Genomic DNA, 19,853 nt, shown 5'->3' with positions numbered 1-19,853 from the left:
AATTCTTTATTTTTTGGACTTGTGATAGAACAAGTAGGATTATTTTGGATTTAATTCACAATAAATTCTTCCTAAAGTTTTATTTTATTACTCACACAATTAAATTATTTGTTAGGTATTACAACCACATGATGCTTTTGCTTCTTCGTGTTACTTAGTGTAAGAACATACAATAATAACAGTAAAATGTGAAGATCTCCAAACGAAAAGCCCAGTCAATCTGTAAACAAATCTGAGCTATAACACAAATGCTTGGTAAATATTATGTTCACAAATTACAGTCATGGACAATAGTTAGTTTATGTCAACATTCTGTTTACATCTCAAAATCAGGTCTAAATGTTAAGAACACTATATATATATATATATATATATATATATATATATATATATATATATATATATATATATATATATATATATATATATATATATATATATATATATATATATATATATATATATATATATTAAGCATACATGAAATGTACAATAACTCTTTTTTCATAATTATGTTATCGAAAAGGCTTATAATGTGAAGGTATCATCCAATTACTCCCAAACATAATTCTGTAAGAAGATATACCCAGATAAAATATAATAAAACAACCTCTTCCTCACAAAATTCTGCTTTGAAAAAGTTAGTCAGAAGATGAGCAATAAACATACATCGCACAAACTACCGATTGCTCTGTGATTGTGAATATACTGGTCCACCTTTACACTCAAATCTGCAAAAACTCTATGAAAATGTGTCATCCCTGATGTTGGTTTTCAACTGATCAGCTAAGTATTTCTTATATCTTTGCTTGTCCTACAAATTTAATGTGATTATTTGTTCACAGTCATTTTCCACAAACATTCTCATCGATTTGTTTCCAAACTGGTCTTTGACTATAGATTATTATTCATCCTCCAATTACACTATTTATATATTTTCTGCCACTGCCAGGTGGACATCATTCAATTTCTGAAATGCAAATGAAACTAGTATAGATGTCACGGAAGGTTGCATACTTAGAGCTATCATTTCACGATAATTAGAAAAAGGTGTCGGGAATATAATATCCCCATCTGTGCATGTGTCTGTACATAAAGGTTTAGACACATGCACAGATGGGGATATTATGGGGATGTGTCTGTCTGTACATAAAGGTTTGGGGCCCCGAGTGGCCGAGTGGTCTAAAGCGCTCTCCGTTACGGATCACTGCCATCTCACCTCTGTCTGCGTGGGTTCGTGTCTAGGAATCGGCTAATGTGGGTATGTGAGAAAGCTTGCCAGTAGCTTCTCGTGGGTCGGTGGTTCTTTCTGGGGTTTTCCCGGGTTCTTCCTCCACCATTAATACTGGCCGCCATGTGTAGCATTTCGTGTGCTGAAAAATGGCGTTAAACCCTACAACAACAACAACACATAAAGGTTTTGTTCTAAACCACTTGTTGGAAATTAACTATGATGAACACATCACTTTATCTTTCTAAAGTGTCACCGTGTGCAACAGACATAGTGATTTTCACTCCCTCCATGGGACAGATGTTCAAAATGTCGATCAAAGTTTAAAACAGTTTTGTATGGTAGCAAAGGAAATAAAATGGTGCATATTTCTCAAATGAAGAGCCAGTATATTTGCTCTACCGTAAAAAGCATTTCTTTTCGCCTGGGAGATATTTTTTCAGTCTTTAACGTCAATTCTGAATGAGGCTTTGAAGCTATAGCACAAGAGCTAATTGAAAGAAAATGTTACAGTATATTTGCTCTACCGTAAAAAGCATTTCTTTTCGCCTGGGAGATATTTTTTCAGTCTTTAACGTCAATCCTGAATGAGGCTTTGAAGCTATAGCACAAGAGCTAATTGAAAGAAAATGTTACAGTATATTTGCTCTACCGTAAAAAGCATTTCTTTTCGCCTGGGAGATATTTTTTCAGTCTTTAACGTCAATCCTGAATGAGGCTTTGAAGCTATAGCACAAGAGCTAATTGAAAGAAAATGTTACAGTATATTTGCTCTACCGTAAAAAGCATTTCTTTTCGCCTGGGAGATATTTTTTCAGTCTTTAACGTCAATCCTGAATGAGGCTTTGAAGCTATAGCACAAGAGCTAATTGAAAGAAAATGTTACAGTATATTTGCTCTACCGTAAAAGCATTTCTTTTCGCCTGGGAGATATTTTTTCAGTCTTTAACGTCAATCCTGAATGAGGCTTTGAAGCTATAGCACAAGAGCTAATTGAAAGAAAATGTTACAGTATATTTGCTCTACCGTAAAAAGCATTTCTTTTCGCCTGGGAGATATTTTTTCAGTCTTTAACGTCAATCCTGAATGAGGCTTTGAAGCTATAGCACAAGAGCTAATTGAAAGAAAATGTTACAGTATATTTGCTCTACCGTAAAAAGCATTTCTTTTCGCCTGGGAGATATTTTTTCAGTCTTTAACGTCAATCCTGAATGAGGCTTTGAAGCTATAGCACAAGAGCTAATTGAAAGAAAATGTTACAGTATATTTGCTCTACCGTAAAAAGCATTTCTTTTCGCCTGGGAGATATTTTTTCAGTCTTTAACGTCAATCCTGAATGAGGCTTTGAAGCTATAGCACAAGAGCTAATTGAAAGAAAATGTTACAGTATATTTGCTCTACCGTTAAAAGCATTTCTTTTCGCCTGGGAGATATTTTTTCAGTCTTTAACGTCAATTCTGAATGAGGCTTTGAAGCTATAGCACAAGAGCTAATTGAAAGAAAATGTTACAGTATATTTGCTCTACCGTAAAAAGCATTTCTTTTCGCCTGGGAGATATTTTTTCAGTCTTTAACGTCAATCCTGAATGAGGCTTTGAAGCTATAGCACAAGAGCTAATTGAAAGAAAATTTTACAGTAATTTGTTGAAAGGCGAGAATTAAAATTCTATTCCATGTTTAGAATTCAATTTCGTTTTACATTTAACGTTCTTCTTTCAATATTTCTACCCTTAAATTATTATATATTTCCATATGCACGCATTTGTTTCCTGTCTTTCATAACACTTTGAGTATTATTCCGTTTTGTTTTATTGCTGTTTTTCCACATGTGTTTATAAACATAAAATGTTTTTGTAGTGCCTGATTAAGTGACAGCTTTGCACAATGTATTTTCAAATAATGTTCGCAGGTTGATCCTAATTCATCTGTATGTTACATTAGTGAACGTTTTCATGAAAACACTTGGAAGATGACAAGCAAGTACCCTAGAAATTTGCAAATTTACCAAAATTGCAGTCGGAATCAATTTCACACGTATTCGCTTTCCTTTGAGAAAACACATTGACAGAGGCAACTCTGTCTACATAATACAATCACTGCTTATGAAACAGACACATCTTTGTCCAGTGAATGAATGTGACCACTCATCATGAAACAGACGTATATATGTCTACTAAATGAAATTACTCCTAATAAAATAGACACAATTCTGTCTAATGAAGGTAATCACTCCTCTTGAAATAAACGCAACTCCGTCAAGTAAATGCAATCTCTGCTCATGACATAGAATCAGCTTTGTCCAGTAAATAGGACCGCTCCTTATGAGAAAAGAATTGACTATGTCTACTAAATGCAATCACTCCTAATTAAATAGACACAACTCTGTATAATGAATGCAATCACAGCTCATGAAATATACACAATTCTGTCTAATGAATGGAATCACTGCTCATGAAATATACACAATTCTGTCTAATGAATGGAATCACTGTCTAATGAATGGAATCACTGCTCATGAAATGTACACATTTCTGTCTAATGAATGGAATCACTCCTAATTAAATAGACACAACTCTGTCTAATGAGTTCAATCGCTTCTCATTAAATAAACATAATTCTGTCTAATGAATGTAATTACTGTTTATGAAATAGGTACAATTCTGTCTAATGAATGGAATCATTCCTTTTGAAATAAACAAGATCATGTCCAATGAAAGCAATCACTACTCATGTAATAGGCAGAACTCTGTCTAATGAATGGGATCATTCCTTTTGAAATAAACAAGATCATGTCTAATGAAAGCAATCACTGCTCATGGAACAGACACAGCTCTTTCAATAGAGTGTAATCACTGCTCGTGTAATAAGGACAACTGTGTCTAATGAGCGCAATCGCTGCTCATGGAACAGACACAGCTCTTTCAATAGAGTGTAATCACTGCTCGTGTAATAAGGACAACCATGTCTAATGAGCGCAATCGCTGCTCATGTTATTGACCCAACTCCGGCTATTGAATATAAAGCCCCTCTGATTAAATTATGATTAACTTTGATGACACTATATACAAGTCCACTTCAGATGTTCTTCTCTTATCTTGGTATTTATACAAGAGAACAACAATGATTATATGATGATATACTGTTAGAGATTCATAGACCGTCTAAGCCATAGACAAACAAATACACTTTTCTTTTATGAAAGAGGGCTCATTACGTCGAGAATAATTATATTTTAGAATTTTTCCTTTCAAAGTATACGTACGTGAGCAGTTAGACGTAGATGAACAATGACATTGAATCCCCCTACACTATTATGCTACCAACGTGACATTTGGTCAAATGACGGTACAACATATAGATATATCGTGATGTTTGATAGAGTTAGATGACAAGAAGTCAAATAAATCCATATCGTGCAACATACATAGATAATAGCGATATATAAAGATTGGAAATAGATACAAATATTCCATTTCAATTTGCCCTAACTATCATCGGCTGAGTTTGTAATTTATATTGATCTAGATTATAACGTCATGACCTAAATAGATTAAAAAAAATTATTTATATTCAGGTCTATAACGCAAGATTTAAACGTAAAGGGAGTCATTGTCAGGGAACCATGGGTAAGATTTAAATGTAAAGGGAGTCATTGTCAGGGAACCATGGGTAAGATTTAAACGCAAAGGGAGACATTGTCAGGGAACCATGGGTAAGATTTAAATGTAAAGGGAGTCATTGTCAGGGAACCATGGGTAAGATTTAAACGTAAAGGGAGTCATTGTCAGGGAACCATGGGTAAGATTTAAACGTAAAGGGAGTCATTGTCAGGGAACCATGGGTAAGATTTAAATGTAAAGGGAGTCATTGTCAGGGAACCATGGGTAAGATTTAAATGTAAAGGGAGTCATTGTCAGGGAACCATGGGTAAGATTTAAACGTAAAGGGAGTCATTGTCAGGGAACCATGGATAAGATTGTATGCTGTTAATTATTATATTTTATCTCTTTAACGATCGACTCTATTTTGAACACAAATCGTATCAGCATCATCTACAATAACCTTTATTAACAAATGAAACTGTATCTATCTTTCTGACGTGTACCTTACATTTTGTTTGTAATTTGACGGATTCCTAATTTCAAGTTGTACAGGTCAAATATTGAACAGACCGAATCAGAACAAAATCTGTATGCAGTATACCATGCTAGATGCTTCATCGCATTTAGGATTACACCACTAGAACAAAATAAAATTTGAAATATCATTTAGCAGAAAGTTGTGCTATCCACGCTTTTATTAAAGAGTACATATCGTAAAAAAACAGCATTTAATATATATATATATATATATATATATATATATATATATATATATATATATATATATATATATATATATATATATATATATATATATATATATATATATATATATATATATATATATTCCTGAAACAGGACGCAGCATGTTATGGATTCCAATTTTGAGTGCCTTATTTATGATAGGTGAGTACGTACACAATTATTACTTATCGCTTGTGTTTATATGAATGCGTGGATTAGGGCTGTGTATGATAGTAATTTCGTCACTTTCACACCCAAAATATATAAGGTACCTCTTAGAGGAAATATAGGTATTCCATTTGTATGATAATATTCTCTTTCACTCTCTCTTTCTCATTAGTCACTCACCGCTCCGGTGGCCTAGTGGTTAGAGCGTCCGCCTCGGATGCGGGAGGTCGTGGGTTCGATCCCCGGCCGAGTCATACCAGAGACTTAAAAATGGTACTAACAGCTGCCTCGCTTGGCGTTCAGCATTAAGAGGTTAGTGTTAGGACTGGTCGGCCTGGTGTCAGGATAATGTGACTGGGTGGGACATCATACTACATGTCTGCGGCATGATGTCCCAGTGCTAGACATCGCTATAAACTGCTACACTGCAGACATCGTAGCGATATGACTGAAAAAATGTTAAAGCTACGTTAAAAATCAAAATCACAAATCACATTAGTCACTCATAGTTACTACTAAATCAATGAAATATCCGTGATATAATTTATGGTTACACCAATTTACATAACACACAACTGGTGGTATGCCTAATCCAGTTTTAGGTCGATTGAAATAGATTCACATCATAATCAATCAAGCTGGTGCTAACTAGTCGGGGAAAAAAACATTTTCAAGTTTTTATTCCAGTATAACCAGTTGTGTAAACCTTTATAATGTCAATGCTTTGTGTGTTTCTTGTTTGTCTTGCCTCTGTTTTGGTTTTGCCTTTGCCATTCGTTGACATATCTCTCTCTCTCTCTCTCTCTCTCTCTCTCTATATATATATATATATATATATATATATATATATATATATATATATATATATATATATATATATATATATATATATCCATCTCTTACAAAATTATCAATTTTAGATTCAACTAGCGGGATTCGCTGCTTAAGCTGTAAAGCCATCAAAAATATTGCCGATTGTCATCACGTGATCACTTGTGCACAAGGCAGTGTGAGTAATAATTTTAATTTTGTTTTCGCTAAACCGCCATCTTGTCGGTACATTGCATGCAATTAAAATTCCAAGATCTTCTCGATTGTTTTCTTTCCCGGAGACATATGTAACACTGGCTTACCGGTTACATCAAGTTTAGGACATATTATTATGGTTAGTATCTGCTTGAATACCTAACTGAAGGAGTTAGTATAAGGACTAGCTCGACCACTCGTATAAGCAATACGAGAGTACCACAAAATAAATTTAAGGAAATTACTAAATCACTAATATTTGTTTTGTTTCTCCGTTAAATCCAAATTGATGATTGCCAAACAAATCGAGCGAGCATAAGCATTACAGCGTCGTCTGCAATGGATGTTTTGACATGATGCATATACCCTTTACAGTTTGGTTCTTTGTCATATTATCATTTGACGTGTTTCACGCTTCATGCGAACAACTGATTACTATTGGCTGATGTAGTGTTTCCACCAGTCAGCAATAACTTAACCACTTTGGTCTGTATTCATTTTTGATGTAGTATATTTCAAAGTTGCGGATACAGAATATTCATGTTTATTCTCTGTTAATCATTCTCTTTTAATCGTTCTGTTAATCATTCTCTGCTAATCATTCTCTGTTCATATTTCCTTGTTTATCATTGCCTGTTAATCATTCTCTGTCGATCACTCTCTGTTCGAGTTCAAAACACTCTAAGTAATAGTATCAAATCTCGTGATGAAATCTTTCTCAAATCTACAATTTACGGTTTTCATTTTCCTATTGGATTCGTACATGAGTCTCATGATTCATTGGTGTAAATAAAATAAATACGAAAGAAACAAACTAAGACAAAGAAACAAAATATACCATTGGGCGCATGAGGCAACCTTGGAAGCCAGAAGATTCTAATGTGAAACTGGTCTCATATGGATCTTAATGCATAATAGCCGATTGACACGATTACAGCACGAATATAAATGTGTTAAGAATGACAGGCTCCTGAGAACAAAAATCAGGTTGCGGATGCACTTGGTAAATGGTTTGATGCAGTGATATCCTGTAGACAGCGATGTGAGTATTTCGCAAAGAATTGTAATTAGTGCCAATGATGGAAACATAATTACAAATGCGATAAAGTTACATTATATATTGATGTATTTGTGATGTAATAAATACTAAATAGCTATACACATATCCCTACACATACACACGCAATTTATTAAATAATTAAATAAATATTCAAACTAAGGAGTAAAAAAGCGACGGCTAACTAAAAGGCTTCATCAACCCTGATACAATACCTCAGACAGATAGATACATACATGTTAAAATGATAATTGTATTTTAGTATGATGGAACAAATCCGTTTATCTTATTTAGGAAAACTAGTTTCCCTCCTTAAACGGTATCTTTTCATTTTTCCTTGCCACTTTTGTAGCACAAGAATATATTCAACTATATATGTATCACTGTTAAAATGTATAAATATACAATTTTTTTCTTCTCTCGAATATATTCTGTTTTCGTGGACTCAATATACTGTAACATTATAAAGTTGTAATGTAAATTTACCCAAAGACAATTGCATATATAAATCAACATTCGTTCCTCATACTGTATAGTTTTATTAATCTTGCTATCATGCTTGATGCTCAATGTTTGAATCGTATTATTATTAAAATATGGTTTAAAATCTGCATCGTTCCTTAGACATTGCGGGATGTCTCTTTGATATTTGAAAACTAGACATTAACATTTGTATGCTCTAATATGCTAATTTGTAATAGAGCATACGTTGGTCAGGTGTTATGCCATAACTATACATATTACAGCTCTTACAGCTGTTGAGATCAGGGCAATGCAACACTGTGCCATTATGTATGATGTTTAAACGTTTGTAATTAGTGGCTGCTAATTGTCCTTACATTCAGACTGGTTTAATACTATTTAATCATCCATTTTAATAGTAATGGTAAAATATCAGCAATCGTTATGTTTCTATTGTGTTTTTTTATATCCATAAACAGAATGGACAAACGTATCAGTTGTCCATCTATTTCATATACTAACTACCTACTGCATAAATATTTTACAAATCAGTTCCGACCGCTCCGGTGGCCTAGTGGTTAGAGCGTCCGCCTCCGTAGCAGGAGGTCATGGGCTCGAACCCCGGCCGAGTAATACCAAAAACTTACAAATATGGTACTAACAGCAACCTCGCTAGACGCTCAGCATTAAGAGGTTAGTGTTAGGACTGGTCGGCCTGGTGTCAGGATAATGTGACTGGGTGGGACATCATGCAACATACCCAGTGCTAGACATCACTATAAACTGCCACACTGCAGACATCGTAGCAATATGACTGAAAAAGTGTTAAAGCTACGTTAAACATCCTAATCACACACACACACACACACACACACACACACACACACACACACACATCAGTTCCTATTTTATTTTTGTTTTGGTCTGTTTGCTTGGTATGGGAGAGTTGCACTCTCTCGCAAAATGAGTAACTAGAGTTTTAAATTGGCATGTCAGTTTTGCAAGAAGTCGGAACGTAAAATGTTATTTTCCTATTTATTTAATTGTCTTGTTCACCTTAAAACTTGTATGTCTTCCAGTGTAGATTATATATTTTATGTCGTCAAATATGTTATTATCAACACTAATTTAACTTCAAAGTTGATAATTAAGCGTCCGACGAATCTATAGATTGTGTCTCGACACATTTCTGTTTGCAATCGTTCTTTTATTAGCTAAATGAGCAAGTAATTTCATGCAGTTGATTCTAATTTTGAAAGATTAGCAAATTATTCATGAAATAAAGAACTTTCGTTAGTGATGTTGGCTTGCATTTCTACATTATCCCTGTATCATATACTTCTTGAATTAATGTATGTTCTCTTCCCAAAATGTTAATACTTTCTATACCTGTATCATGCATACTCGTTGCTCAATGGGTCTTTCCTGTGATATAAACAGAGTGTAAAGAAATCGGGAATCACTTAAAGTTTTGCTTCATTTTCTGTATTTATATTGTATGTATAATGTTGATCCTAATTCTGACAAACTGACTGCTTTCTACCAATTTTTTTAAGGTTTTGACTCGAAGTCTTTGGAAACATTATTCCGTCAACCCAATACTTTATGTCACACAAACGATTCTCCAGCAAGAATCCTCCTTTTATTTTAAGGAATAAATTAATCCAACGTAATCACCAGGCTCTAGACTATATATCCAGTTATACTTTTGGTGCTAAAATATAATTACGAAATAGGTTTCGTTCATAATGTATTCTCGTTGGACTTTTTCTCTACTAGGTTAAATTAATATTAGATCTAGCTGTTATTATCCTAAAGGTTTCGTCCTGAGTTAGACATTACTAGACGAAATGGACATAAAAGAAGACCGATTAGAACTAATAATATTAAACGCTTCGCTGTAAACTTAACATGATAAACGGGCTGTGGTATCGTATTTCATATTTTCTGTAGACATTTAATGCATTCCTGACAGAACTATTACCTTCTTAACTAGGGTACGATTTTAAAGGCGTTAAGTATATGCTGTTACATAAATTCAATTAAATTATATCCAGTACAAAAATTCAATTAAATTTTATCGAAAACACAAATTTAATGAAACTCGATCAAGTTCACAAATTCAAATAAATTTTATCTATAGTGTTTTTTTATCTGCTAGGTCTTAATAATTTAAAACAATTAATCTCATTTATTTATTTTTCTTATATTTTAGATAAATATTTTATTCATTATTTAATTTTTCATGCTGCCACTTGAGAACAGTATTTTCAATTAATTCCTTTCTTAATTTCCAGATATGTCATGCTTATTATCAAAATACCTTTGGAATCCCTGGCTTATATGACCTCTCATGCATGCCAAGATCGGTGAGTGCTTCTAAAATTTAACATTAGCAAAAAATTGTTTTGAACAACCTAAACAACAAAGTTAATCTAGGCTTTATAAAGTATGTTGTTATATACCCTTCTGCAGTGGTTTAAGTCATTTTTAATTCGCATTTTAATTACTTGATTTTGCTCTCTATGAGAGGAATTGCGTTTAGCTAATATGCGAGAATTTTTATAATCATGGCAGCTCATTTTAAATTTAGTAGGTCTTTATAAATATTAGTGAAATATCACCATTTTCATCTGATTTTCTGTTGCAGCCAAAATATTTATGCATTTACAATATGCAATATGCGAGTAATTTCGTAATACATTTATTTACATCAATGACCTGCTAAATATATATTACATGTATATACAGCATTGTCCATCTCGGCCTGCCTTCACGTCAGGATTTGGACTCTATTTCACCGGGTGCTGTGACGACGGAGACGTTTGTGTTTTACGTATGCCAGAATTATTTCGTAAGTTTCGGAACCCGCCCCTACCCCCTACCCCCCCCCCCCCGTAGGAAAACTGAGAAAGCTCTACCAGCAAAGGATTAAAAAGTATTAAACAGAATTAGACCAGATTAAACAAGACACTCAGGCTTACGTTTCCGAAACTCCCGTATTTAAATTTGATCGAATGCTCATATAACTTGTGTATGGATTTGACAATATGTCTGAACCAATCATCATAATTAATAGACCGCTCATGCTATCAAGATAATACACAAATATCAATGCAAAGTTCTCGACTTGTTCAAGAATGTAATAATGAAGACCTAGTTGTAAAATAATTTTCAATATTATATGGAGAAACATAAAATTTAGAAAACAAACGAAAACATATAATGATATAAAATCTTTTCGTAAAACAGTTCAAATCGCCAAGAAAGCAGAGACCAAAACAATTTTTGACCTATAATTATATTGCTCTCGACTGGAGGGAACTTGTATCTCTTAATATTTAACTGGATAGATTGATTAATACTTTTGATTTGTCTGCTGTATTGCATGCTTCAACAGTCGTTATTTGTAAATTATTGTATCCCTCCAAGAAACTTATGCCATTTTCTAGTTTAAGTGTGAGCAAAATTATTCCACACATATTGTTTATAAGGTGGTATCAAATCTTTATATCACCGATGCCTTTCATATGAATCAGTTGAAAAGTATTTTATGCATCGTATTCCAAAAATATTTACGTTCTGATTATAAACTCTTTTCCTTGTCCAAGTATATAGTTCTGCCTTTAGATATTTCTTTTAAAGATTGGCCTGTCATTTTTTTTTTTTGGTTTTTGGGGTTTTTCTTTTCTAATCCAAGATGTTTTGAAAAAATCTCGACCACTGCCAAAATGTATTTTTTTTTATCGATTATATCGTTTTGCATATGCTTTGATTTCGAGATAATGTTCTTGCCAATGGACATCCACGTGACTGATGTAAACTTTTTCTGAAGAAATATTTTTCACCTGCACGCATGTAGTTTGCTCGATTAACCATTCATTCAAATTAACGTATATTTTTTCTTTATGTCTTGCTTTATTTGTTTCAATAATGGATTTCTTTTATGTTAGGAACTCTGTATTCATGATCATAGTAAATCTGTTTTATTTTTTGTTGTCTGTCTATCGCCTGGGAGAAGTGTTATGTTGGCACAATATTTAAAACAATGTTAAACATCCAGAGAATACTTTATGCTTGGTAAATTATCTTTAGGTTTCATTTACAAGCCAGAAATAACGTGTCTCTTTCTCATACACATAGTGCTTTCGGAGTTTTTGATGCATATCTCGATGTTGATGATTTAATATAATAAACAATTCAACGTATTTTCTAAAGAATTATAACATATTTTTAACGCTGAAAATAAAGGCCAACATTTGCATCATCTTATGTTATTGTGTAGCACAACTAGCTTTGCTCATACTTGTAAACCATTTAAATTTTTTACACTTCCCTACAAATGGTTAAGTCAATACAATGTTCCTTTGCGCCATAATTTGTGTTGTGTAGAAACTTTCTAATTGATGTTGTGGTTTGCTAATTGTCGTCATAGTTTGAGCAGACTGGATATTATATATTTAAATTGATAAATATACATATGCATATATGACTTTAGGAACATGTGAATCTTTCGTTTTCAAAATAATTTGTTGTAATCTGGTACAGTTCAGTTTAATATATTGAGTGCTCAAGCTCTTTCAACTTCTTCTCTACTACTGATACTACTTCTGCTTCTCTATCTGTCTGCCTGTCTGTCTCTCTGGATTTTCGAGAAACAAATTATTTAAAGTCTTATATGGAGTTTGCCTCAATGTATCACTGTAATGATTGCTATCGATTATCACAAAATTGTAAAAGGTAATAAGCAAATAGTGAAAACAAGACTTTTGATGTCCAAACATTTTATCGCAATAACGCATTTATGCTGTTCGCTTTGTCCTAGTACATAAGTAGTTATGGGGGACGTGTGGGACAATGGGACTATACAAAGGAAAAAGTAAATAAGGAATATAGGGACAATGGGAAATGAACATGGTGGACCCATCGGGGGACACGAGGAATTTAACATGGTGGACCTGTATAGGGACTAGGGGACTTGAACAGGATGGGACTATTGAGGGACATGGAAAATGAAACAGGGTGGGATAGTATAGGACAAGTTTCGACATAACTAAAATGGAAGCATATTAGGCAATAGCCATTTAAAGATTGTACAGACATAAAGAAGAAGTCATAGCAAATATTGCCTAATATTAACATAGCATTTCTAAAACCTAACTAAAGAAGAAAATTCATACAGAAATTTTATATGAATTCAAACAAATTGAAGAAATTAGACGAAATTACCAAGTCCAGCAATTAATGTTCTATTTTGACGTAAGTTTCTATATGCGATAGAATCACGTAATTATATCACCACATGGCTGATTTTAATAATTCTGTTTTTCATGTATGTATATAGAGCTTGGGATGACTTACAACTGCAGAACTTAACTGAAAATATTTTAAAAGAATCATGACACTGTTTAAGCAACAAGAGATGTATTTTTCAGCTCCAAAAGTTACACACCTTGATCCTCCGATAATCCAAGGTAGCACGTTACTGGAACTTCACAGTACCACATATCTTTCTTGTTATGGCAATTCATCGATATATGTCAATCACGCATGGCTTTATAATGGGGTAAGAATCTTAGACACCTGTAACAGTACAAACACCATATTCAGCACAGTACAAACCACATCATCGATAACAACAAACAAAGTATCAATGATGATGATAATGATAACAATAATAATAATTTATATTTATACTACAATTCCTTATTGTACTACTGCTACTACTACTACTACTACTAATAATAATAATAATAATAATAATAATAATAATAACGAATATCAAGTAGAAATATTAGTACATTAATGTATTTGTATTAAGCAATGCAAGGGCTTAATGTTCACATCCATTCACGTGCTCTTATTTTAATTGCATATAATTTCAACTCCACCCCCAATAGCCATTGCCAAGCTCATAACAGTGAGTAAGCTGGTCTTACCCCGTGTGTGATACATTGAAAACAAACTTTAGATTACCGACGTACAATAATCATACGTATGTATGTATAAGCAGTGTTTCGTTCAGATGCTCTCCTCTACTGCTGCTGCTAATTTAACTACGGCTGCTTCAACTGCAAATTGTGCCACCATCGATAATATCATTCCAGGGTTCAACGCTACCCCCGCATGCTTCTGCACACAATATTTCATCTAACGGTGCCTATTTGGAAATTAGAGATATAACGAGGTCAGAGGTCGGAAACTACACATGCATCATATCCAAAGATGGAGTTACAGCGAGTGCTTCGGTGATGGTCTCTGTTATAGAAGGTATTATCTAGTCTACTGTTTAAGTTTGGTTCGAAGAATTATTTGCCTTGTTTTAGGTTTTGTTTTGTTTTTTATTTCTTGTTTCGTTTTCTGTTTGCTTTTACGTTGTTTATTTTCTTTCATTTCTCTTTACATGTGTTTTGTTGGTAGGATTTATATTACAATGTTCAACTGCTTACTTGTGAATCCTTTAAAACTATCCAAATCGTTCGTTTCTTTAAATATTTAGAATTTTACTTCAACCAGCACCATGTGGCCTTGTTTGTGTTAATGTGACGTTGATCCGTTGTACATCTACCCATCCATACATACAAACATGCATACTTTTCGCCAACTTCACATATGATGTAAATATTTCATCTTAGTTTCTTGTAGCGATAGTTATGCGAGATGTAAAACTAGAAGTGATTAATGCACCGCAATAGATGTCTTGTAGTGACAAAGATAATGAGTTTTCTTTGGTGTGATTGATTACAAACGGTCATGTGATACAGAATTAGAATTTTGAACATATAGGCAAATTCCGGGGACTACTATCGGTTCCGAATCAGTTTCCATGTCACCATTGATGAAACTTTGTCTTTACCAACGTTTTACACCATAATAATAGCAATCACCCCAGGTCTTTTATTCTGTATTTTAGTACAGGTCTTTCATTCTGTATTTTTTAAGAGAATCACTGCGTCCATTTCAATGAAAATCGAAACTTAATTTAATACCTATTGACCGATCTGGTCGACAAGTGGTTAGAGCGTCCGCCTCGTATACGGGTGGTCTCGGGATCGAACCCCAGCCGAGTCATACCAAAGACATAAAAATGGTACCAACAGCTGCCTCACTCAGCATTAAGAGATTACTGTTAGGACTGGTCGGCCTAGTGTCAGAATAATGTTACTGGGTGGGACATCATGCTACATGTCTACGGCACTGCAGACACCGATATGACTGAAAACTTTAAATCAAGCACATACAAACACACAAACACACACACACACACACACACACATGGGTAAACAAGGTAAACAAGCAGTAATAGGAAATACATAATTTTGATGCCTTAAATGACTGTACCACATTCGCAACGGAATGTATAAATTAAGTGGATAAACAAGCAGATCACTACCCAACAAAAAAGACAACACCCACCACACACACACACACACACACACACACACATACATACAAACACGCACACACACACTGTCATGTATATATTTGATTTAATTTAATTGTTTGTTTGTTAGTTTTATAAAAAAAAATCCATTACATGCTTTTGAAAAATTGTCTAGAATAGTGTTCAGAGTTTTTTGTTATTGAAATAAACAACTTTATAGAGGCATTGTATCTATTGTTGACCTAGTTCCTGACCTTGGTTCAGAATCAGTATATGGTTCTTGTAAACAGCTTTTTAAAAAAAGAATTATCCTTTCCCAGAGTAAACATTATTGGTTTCAGTCAAGGCCATACTGGGATGTAAAAAGCTTTTATGTTGTTCTAGAAAAATTAGTATGAGACCCTCATTCGGGTTTGCATCTTAAATTAGTGTATAACTATTTTGTATAGAGAATGTAGTCAGTTAGGCTTTAAATAATTGACACTTGAAGATGTTTTGTTGTGACCAGTTTGAGCTGAATTTTTGAATTTTCTTCAAATTATTTGGATTCCAAGAGATTATTTTTTTCCTGGAAATACTTGTGCTCTAACTTAATTCTTGGACGAAGACAGTTATCGCAATGTACAAAGAACTCAAACACTGGAATATTATTTTTTGTGATTCAACAAAGAACTGTTTACACGTCAGTACAACCCTGATTACAGCATACGTCATTGCCTTCCCTTTTGGATTTCACCGGGATTCGAACTCAGTTTCATTAAGACCTTTTATTACTAGGACTTTTTTTTAATTATTGTATTATTCTTGGATTATTTTTGGATTTGATTCGTAGAACCGCAAGTTATTTTTCTTAATTTTACCTTTTTTCTAGGGAAATAAATTATTTCTTATATTTTACAAAGTTTGTTGTCTTCACTCTTTTGTTGTTACTGTTTCAAAGAGCCTAAAACGTAACAACACACACATACACACACACACACACACACACACACACACACATACACACGCACGCACACTCATGTACACGCTATCCTGACCCATTTGGATGATAGCAGTTAATTTCCTTTGATTTTGATGTCTTTAAAGATGATCATATATATCGGCTGGTTCAGATATTTAGTTGCAGAAAACATGCCAAATAGTGGGCCTGAACAGTTGTTTGAATCAGAGATACAATTCAACTTCTTTTCTGTTAATCATGCATTCAGTATAGAAAGAGTCAGCTGGCAATCTTTCGTGTATAGTCTTCGTCACAGTTGCTTTACTGGTAATGGTAGTGCTGTTGTTTGAGGGCTATGTGGTATGTACCGTTACACGTGGCAGGAGTTTTATTTCTGGTTGGAACTATAACTCGTTGTTCTGATGGATAGATACATAGATAGAGAGAGAGAGAGATGAATGGATGGACGGACAGGCATACATATATATTTAAGGCATGCGTACTCTCTTGCCTAGGAACCTGAGAGTGCGACACACAAATGTACAAGCATACCAAAAGTAAGAACAAATTGGTAAATTGCTTACATAGCATACGTACAACTCTATTGCAAGTCGCTTTCGTTACTGGTAAGAAACATAGACATCCCTCAACGTTAGCTGCTCCAAGGGATTTAAGTAAACCAGACATGTCTGAGCAACATTCTGATTTGTTTTTCAGCAAATTCACCCATGGGAATTATTACGTTTGACGCAAACCGCCCGATAACTAATGGGAAAATGGTACTGGCCCTCCACGATTCAGCATTGATATATTGTCATTCACAGAGGAATGACGTTACCTTTGCGTGGCAATTTAATGGGGTAAGAGGACTGATGTCACTTATGCATGACAATTTAATGGGGTAAGAAGAATGGTGTCAACTATGCGTGGCAATTTCATGGGGTAAGAGGAATGATATCAACTATGTATGACAATTTAATGGGGTAAGAGGAATGATGTCAACTATGTATGACAATTTAATGGGGTAAGAGGAAGGATGTCAACTATGCGTGGCAATTTAATGGGGGAAAAGAGATATGATGATACCTATGGGTGGAAATTTAATTGGGTCAAAGAAATGAAAATGTCCATGGGTGGCAATTTAATGGGTAAGAGAAATGATATCACATATGCGTGGATTTATTCGGTAATAACCTCCTATATTGCAATTTAATGGGGTAATCGACCACTATGTGGCAACTTCTATTTGGTCATTTGCTGAGATAACTACCTACTAATGAATGGGGCAATCACCTACTAGAAAGCCGTTAAATCTGGTAATCGTCTATTATTTTCGAATTTTTTTGTGATAATCACTGATATGTCACAATTACATTCACTAATTTTAGTACCTATTCCAATAATAATAATATCAGTCATAATAATAATAATAATAATAATGATAATAATAATTGCTATTATCACCCTCATGACCATCAACATTTCTGTTATTATTATTAGTAGTAGTAGTAGTAGTAGTAGTAGTAGTATTGAAGACCTTAAGTGATGTTCCTACTGCAGTTATTATGCGTTGTTGTTTAAATTAAGTACATCAACTTGCATATAATATTCTAGTTTTAAACGATAGAGAACAAGATCATACGAAACTAATAGTTCTTCTACCCATATATGTACCTTGTAGCGTGTCGAATAGGGCATGCTAGATAATACAGTAAATATAAATGAGACATTGCATTATACACAGCATTTGCATATAATATTTCAAGAAAATCGTAACATAATTAGATGCAGACTAGATTAGAAGTGCAACTCTTTTCCTTTGATTTACTACATGACTGGGGATGCAGTGACATTAACATAGAGCAAAACGGAAACAAACTAAACACGTCACCAGAATTCACAAATAACTAGGAAGTCATCCCAAACTGCTTGCATAAAATTCTATTTATTTAACACTAGACACACTTTTGCAAATATTTCCATTTTGCAAGATGCGAGCTAAAAACAGCGTCACGAAGGATACGCAGTAGTGTTAGAACATTTATACGAAAAATAACTAAATTTACCCCAAAAATTGGCAGAAACAAATACATAAGCTTCATTTAGAAATTTGACTATGTAATGGGGATTAGCCTGTTATTTGTAATGTCACAGCATATATTCAACTGCCCGAATAAAATATAATTTCTAAGTGCGTTTCTTTATTTTCCCTCAGGACCCTCATCTTAAGTGCATACATAAATGCATATATGTAGGTAAATATATGACAAATATAGAAATTCGATCGATAAGATTCCAGTATACCTTTATACACTGCAATCACCTTAACGTATCACATCATATACTGAATCAGAATAATGACACACCTCCATAACAAGTGCTAAAATGTATACACACTTCTAAATTGGTAACTCTAAGATATTCAAAATAATTAACTTTCTTTCCGCTACAAATTTTAATTAATCGATTCTTTTATCTTCTTTTATCAAGAGTACATACTTTCTCTACAATATATGATGACGTTATACCAATACACAAAACCTCATCATGTTTTGTTCCAAGTCTAAATTTCGCAGAGGACTTACAGGAAAAGTTATAATTATTATCATTCCAGAGTTCAACCTTGCCTCCAAGTGTCCAAACGACAGGTGCAAATTTACATATTACATTTATGGAAGGAGCGCAGGTGGGCAGTTACACTTGCATTACATCAAAAAATGGTTTAGCGTCATCAGCTTCTGTTTGGGTGACCGTTAAAGAAGGTAACTATAGATGTCAAGAACTGTGCTGTGACCCACAATAATGACACAACATTGTTAAATATATTTGATTGAAAGAGACGATATTGGCGGTGAGTCATTTTGACGAGCCATGTATGTTTTATTAAATTGATACCTGTAAATCTTTCTACAGAATCCTGTTGAAAAGAAAAGATTTGTGTTATCATTGACTAAATTTATTTTGATAAAATTCACGTTGAATGTGCATAACCAATTATGTATTTTCGAAGTAAGAAAAAAGACTGATTCATATATAAATACAAATAATATAGCTTAATCATTGTACCTATGTATTTCACTAAAGCTTGCTAAATTACATGTGTGTTTTATTCGTCAACATTCATGTCTCCGTTATATTTATATTATGACAGTCATTTAATTTCAAATTTTAGATATTTTCATAGATTTCGAGACATGATAATGCGGATTTTGTGTTGGTTTAAAGTTTATAATCAACAA

General features: G+C 33.7%; 1 protein-coding gene across 1 annotated transcript; it reads left to right on the top strand.

The window, feature by feature from the left end:
• The first annotated feature begins 6,658 nt into the window (after window positions 1-6,658).
• LOC149793725 (cell adhesion molecule CEACAM16-like) lies at window positions 6,659-19,417 on the top strand. The gene is made up of 7 exons (XM_089969044.1): window positions 6,659-6,754; window positions 10,588-10,659; window positions 11,042-11,144; window positions 13,726-13,856; window positions 14,398-14,560; window positions 17,332-17,474; window positions 19,229-19,417. Exons 2-7 carry the CDS (start codon window positions 10,648-10,650, stop codon window positions 19,415-19,417), a joined length of 741 nt encoding a protein of 246 aa, XP_089825170.1. The 5' UTR covers window positions 6,659-6,754; window positions 10,588-10,647.
• The last annotated feature ends 436 nt before the right edge of the window (window positions 19,418-19,853 follow it).

This window comes from Sinohyriopsis cumingii, chromosome 8 (genome assembly GCF_028554795.1).
Source record: "Sinohyriopsis cumingii isolate HCF-2022 chromosome 8, ASM2855479v2, whole genome shotgun sequence".
Classification (NCBI taxonomy): domain Eukaryota; kingdom Metazoa; phylum Mollusca; class Bivalvia; order Unionida; family Unionidae; genus Sinohyriopsis; species Sinohyriopsis cumingii.
This window is presented reverse-complemented; position numbering and strand designations above follow the sequence as displayed.

What these genes read in the sequence shown, in the direction of transcription:
- LOC149793725 (XM_089969044.1), top strand. An exon ending in ACGTATGCCAGAATTATTTC is followed by an intron (nt 11,145 to 13,725) that starts GTAAGTTTCGGA and finishes TGTATTTTTCAG; the next exon opens with CTCCAAAAGTTACACACCTT. An exon ending in ACGCATGGCTTTATAATGGG is followed by an intron (nt 13,857 to 14,397) that starts GTAAGAATCTTA and finishes ATATCATTCCAG; the next exon opens with GGTTCAACGCTACCCCCGCA.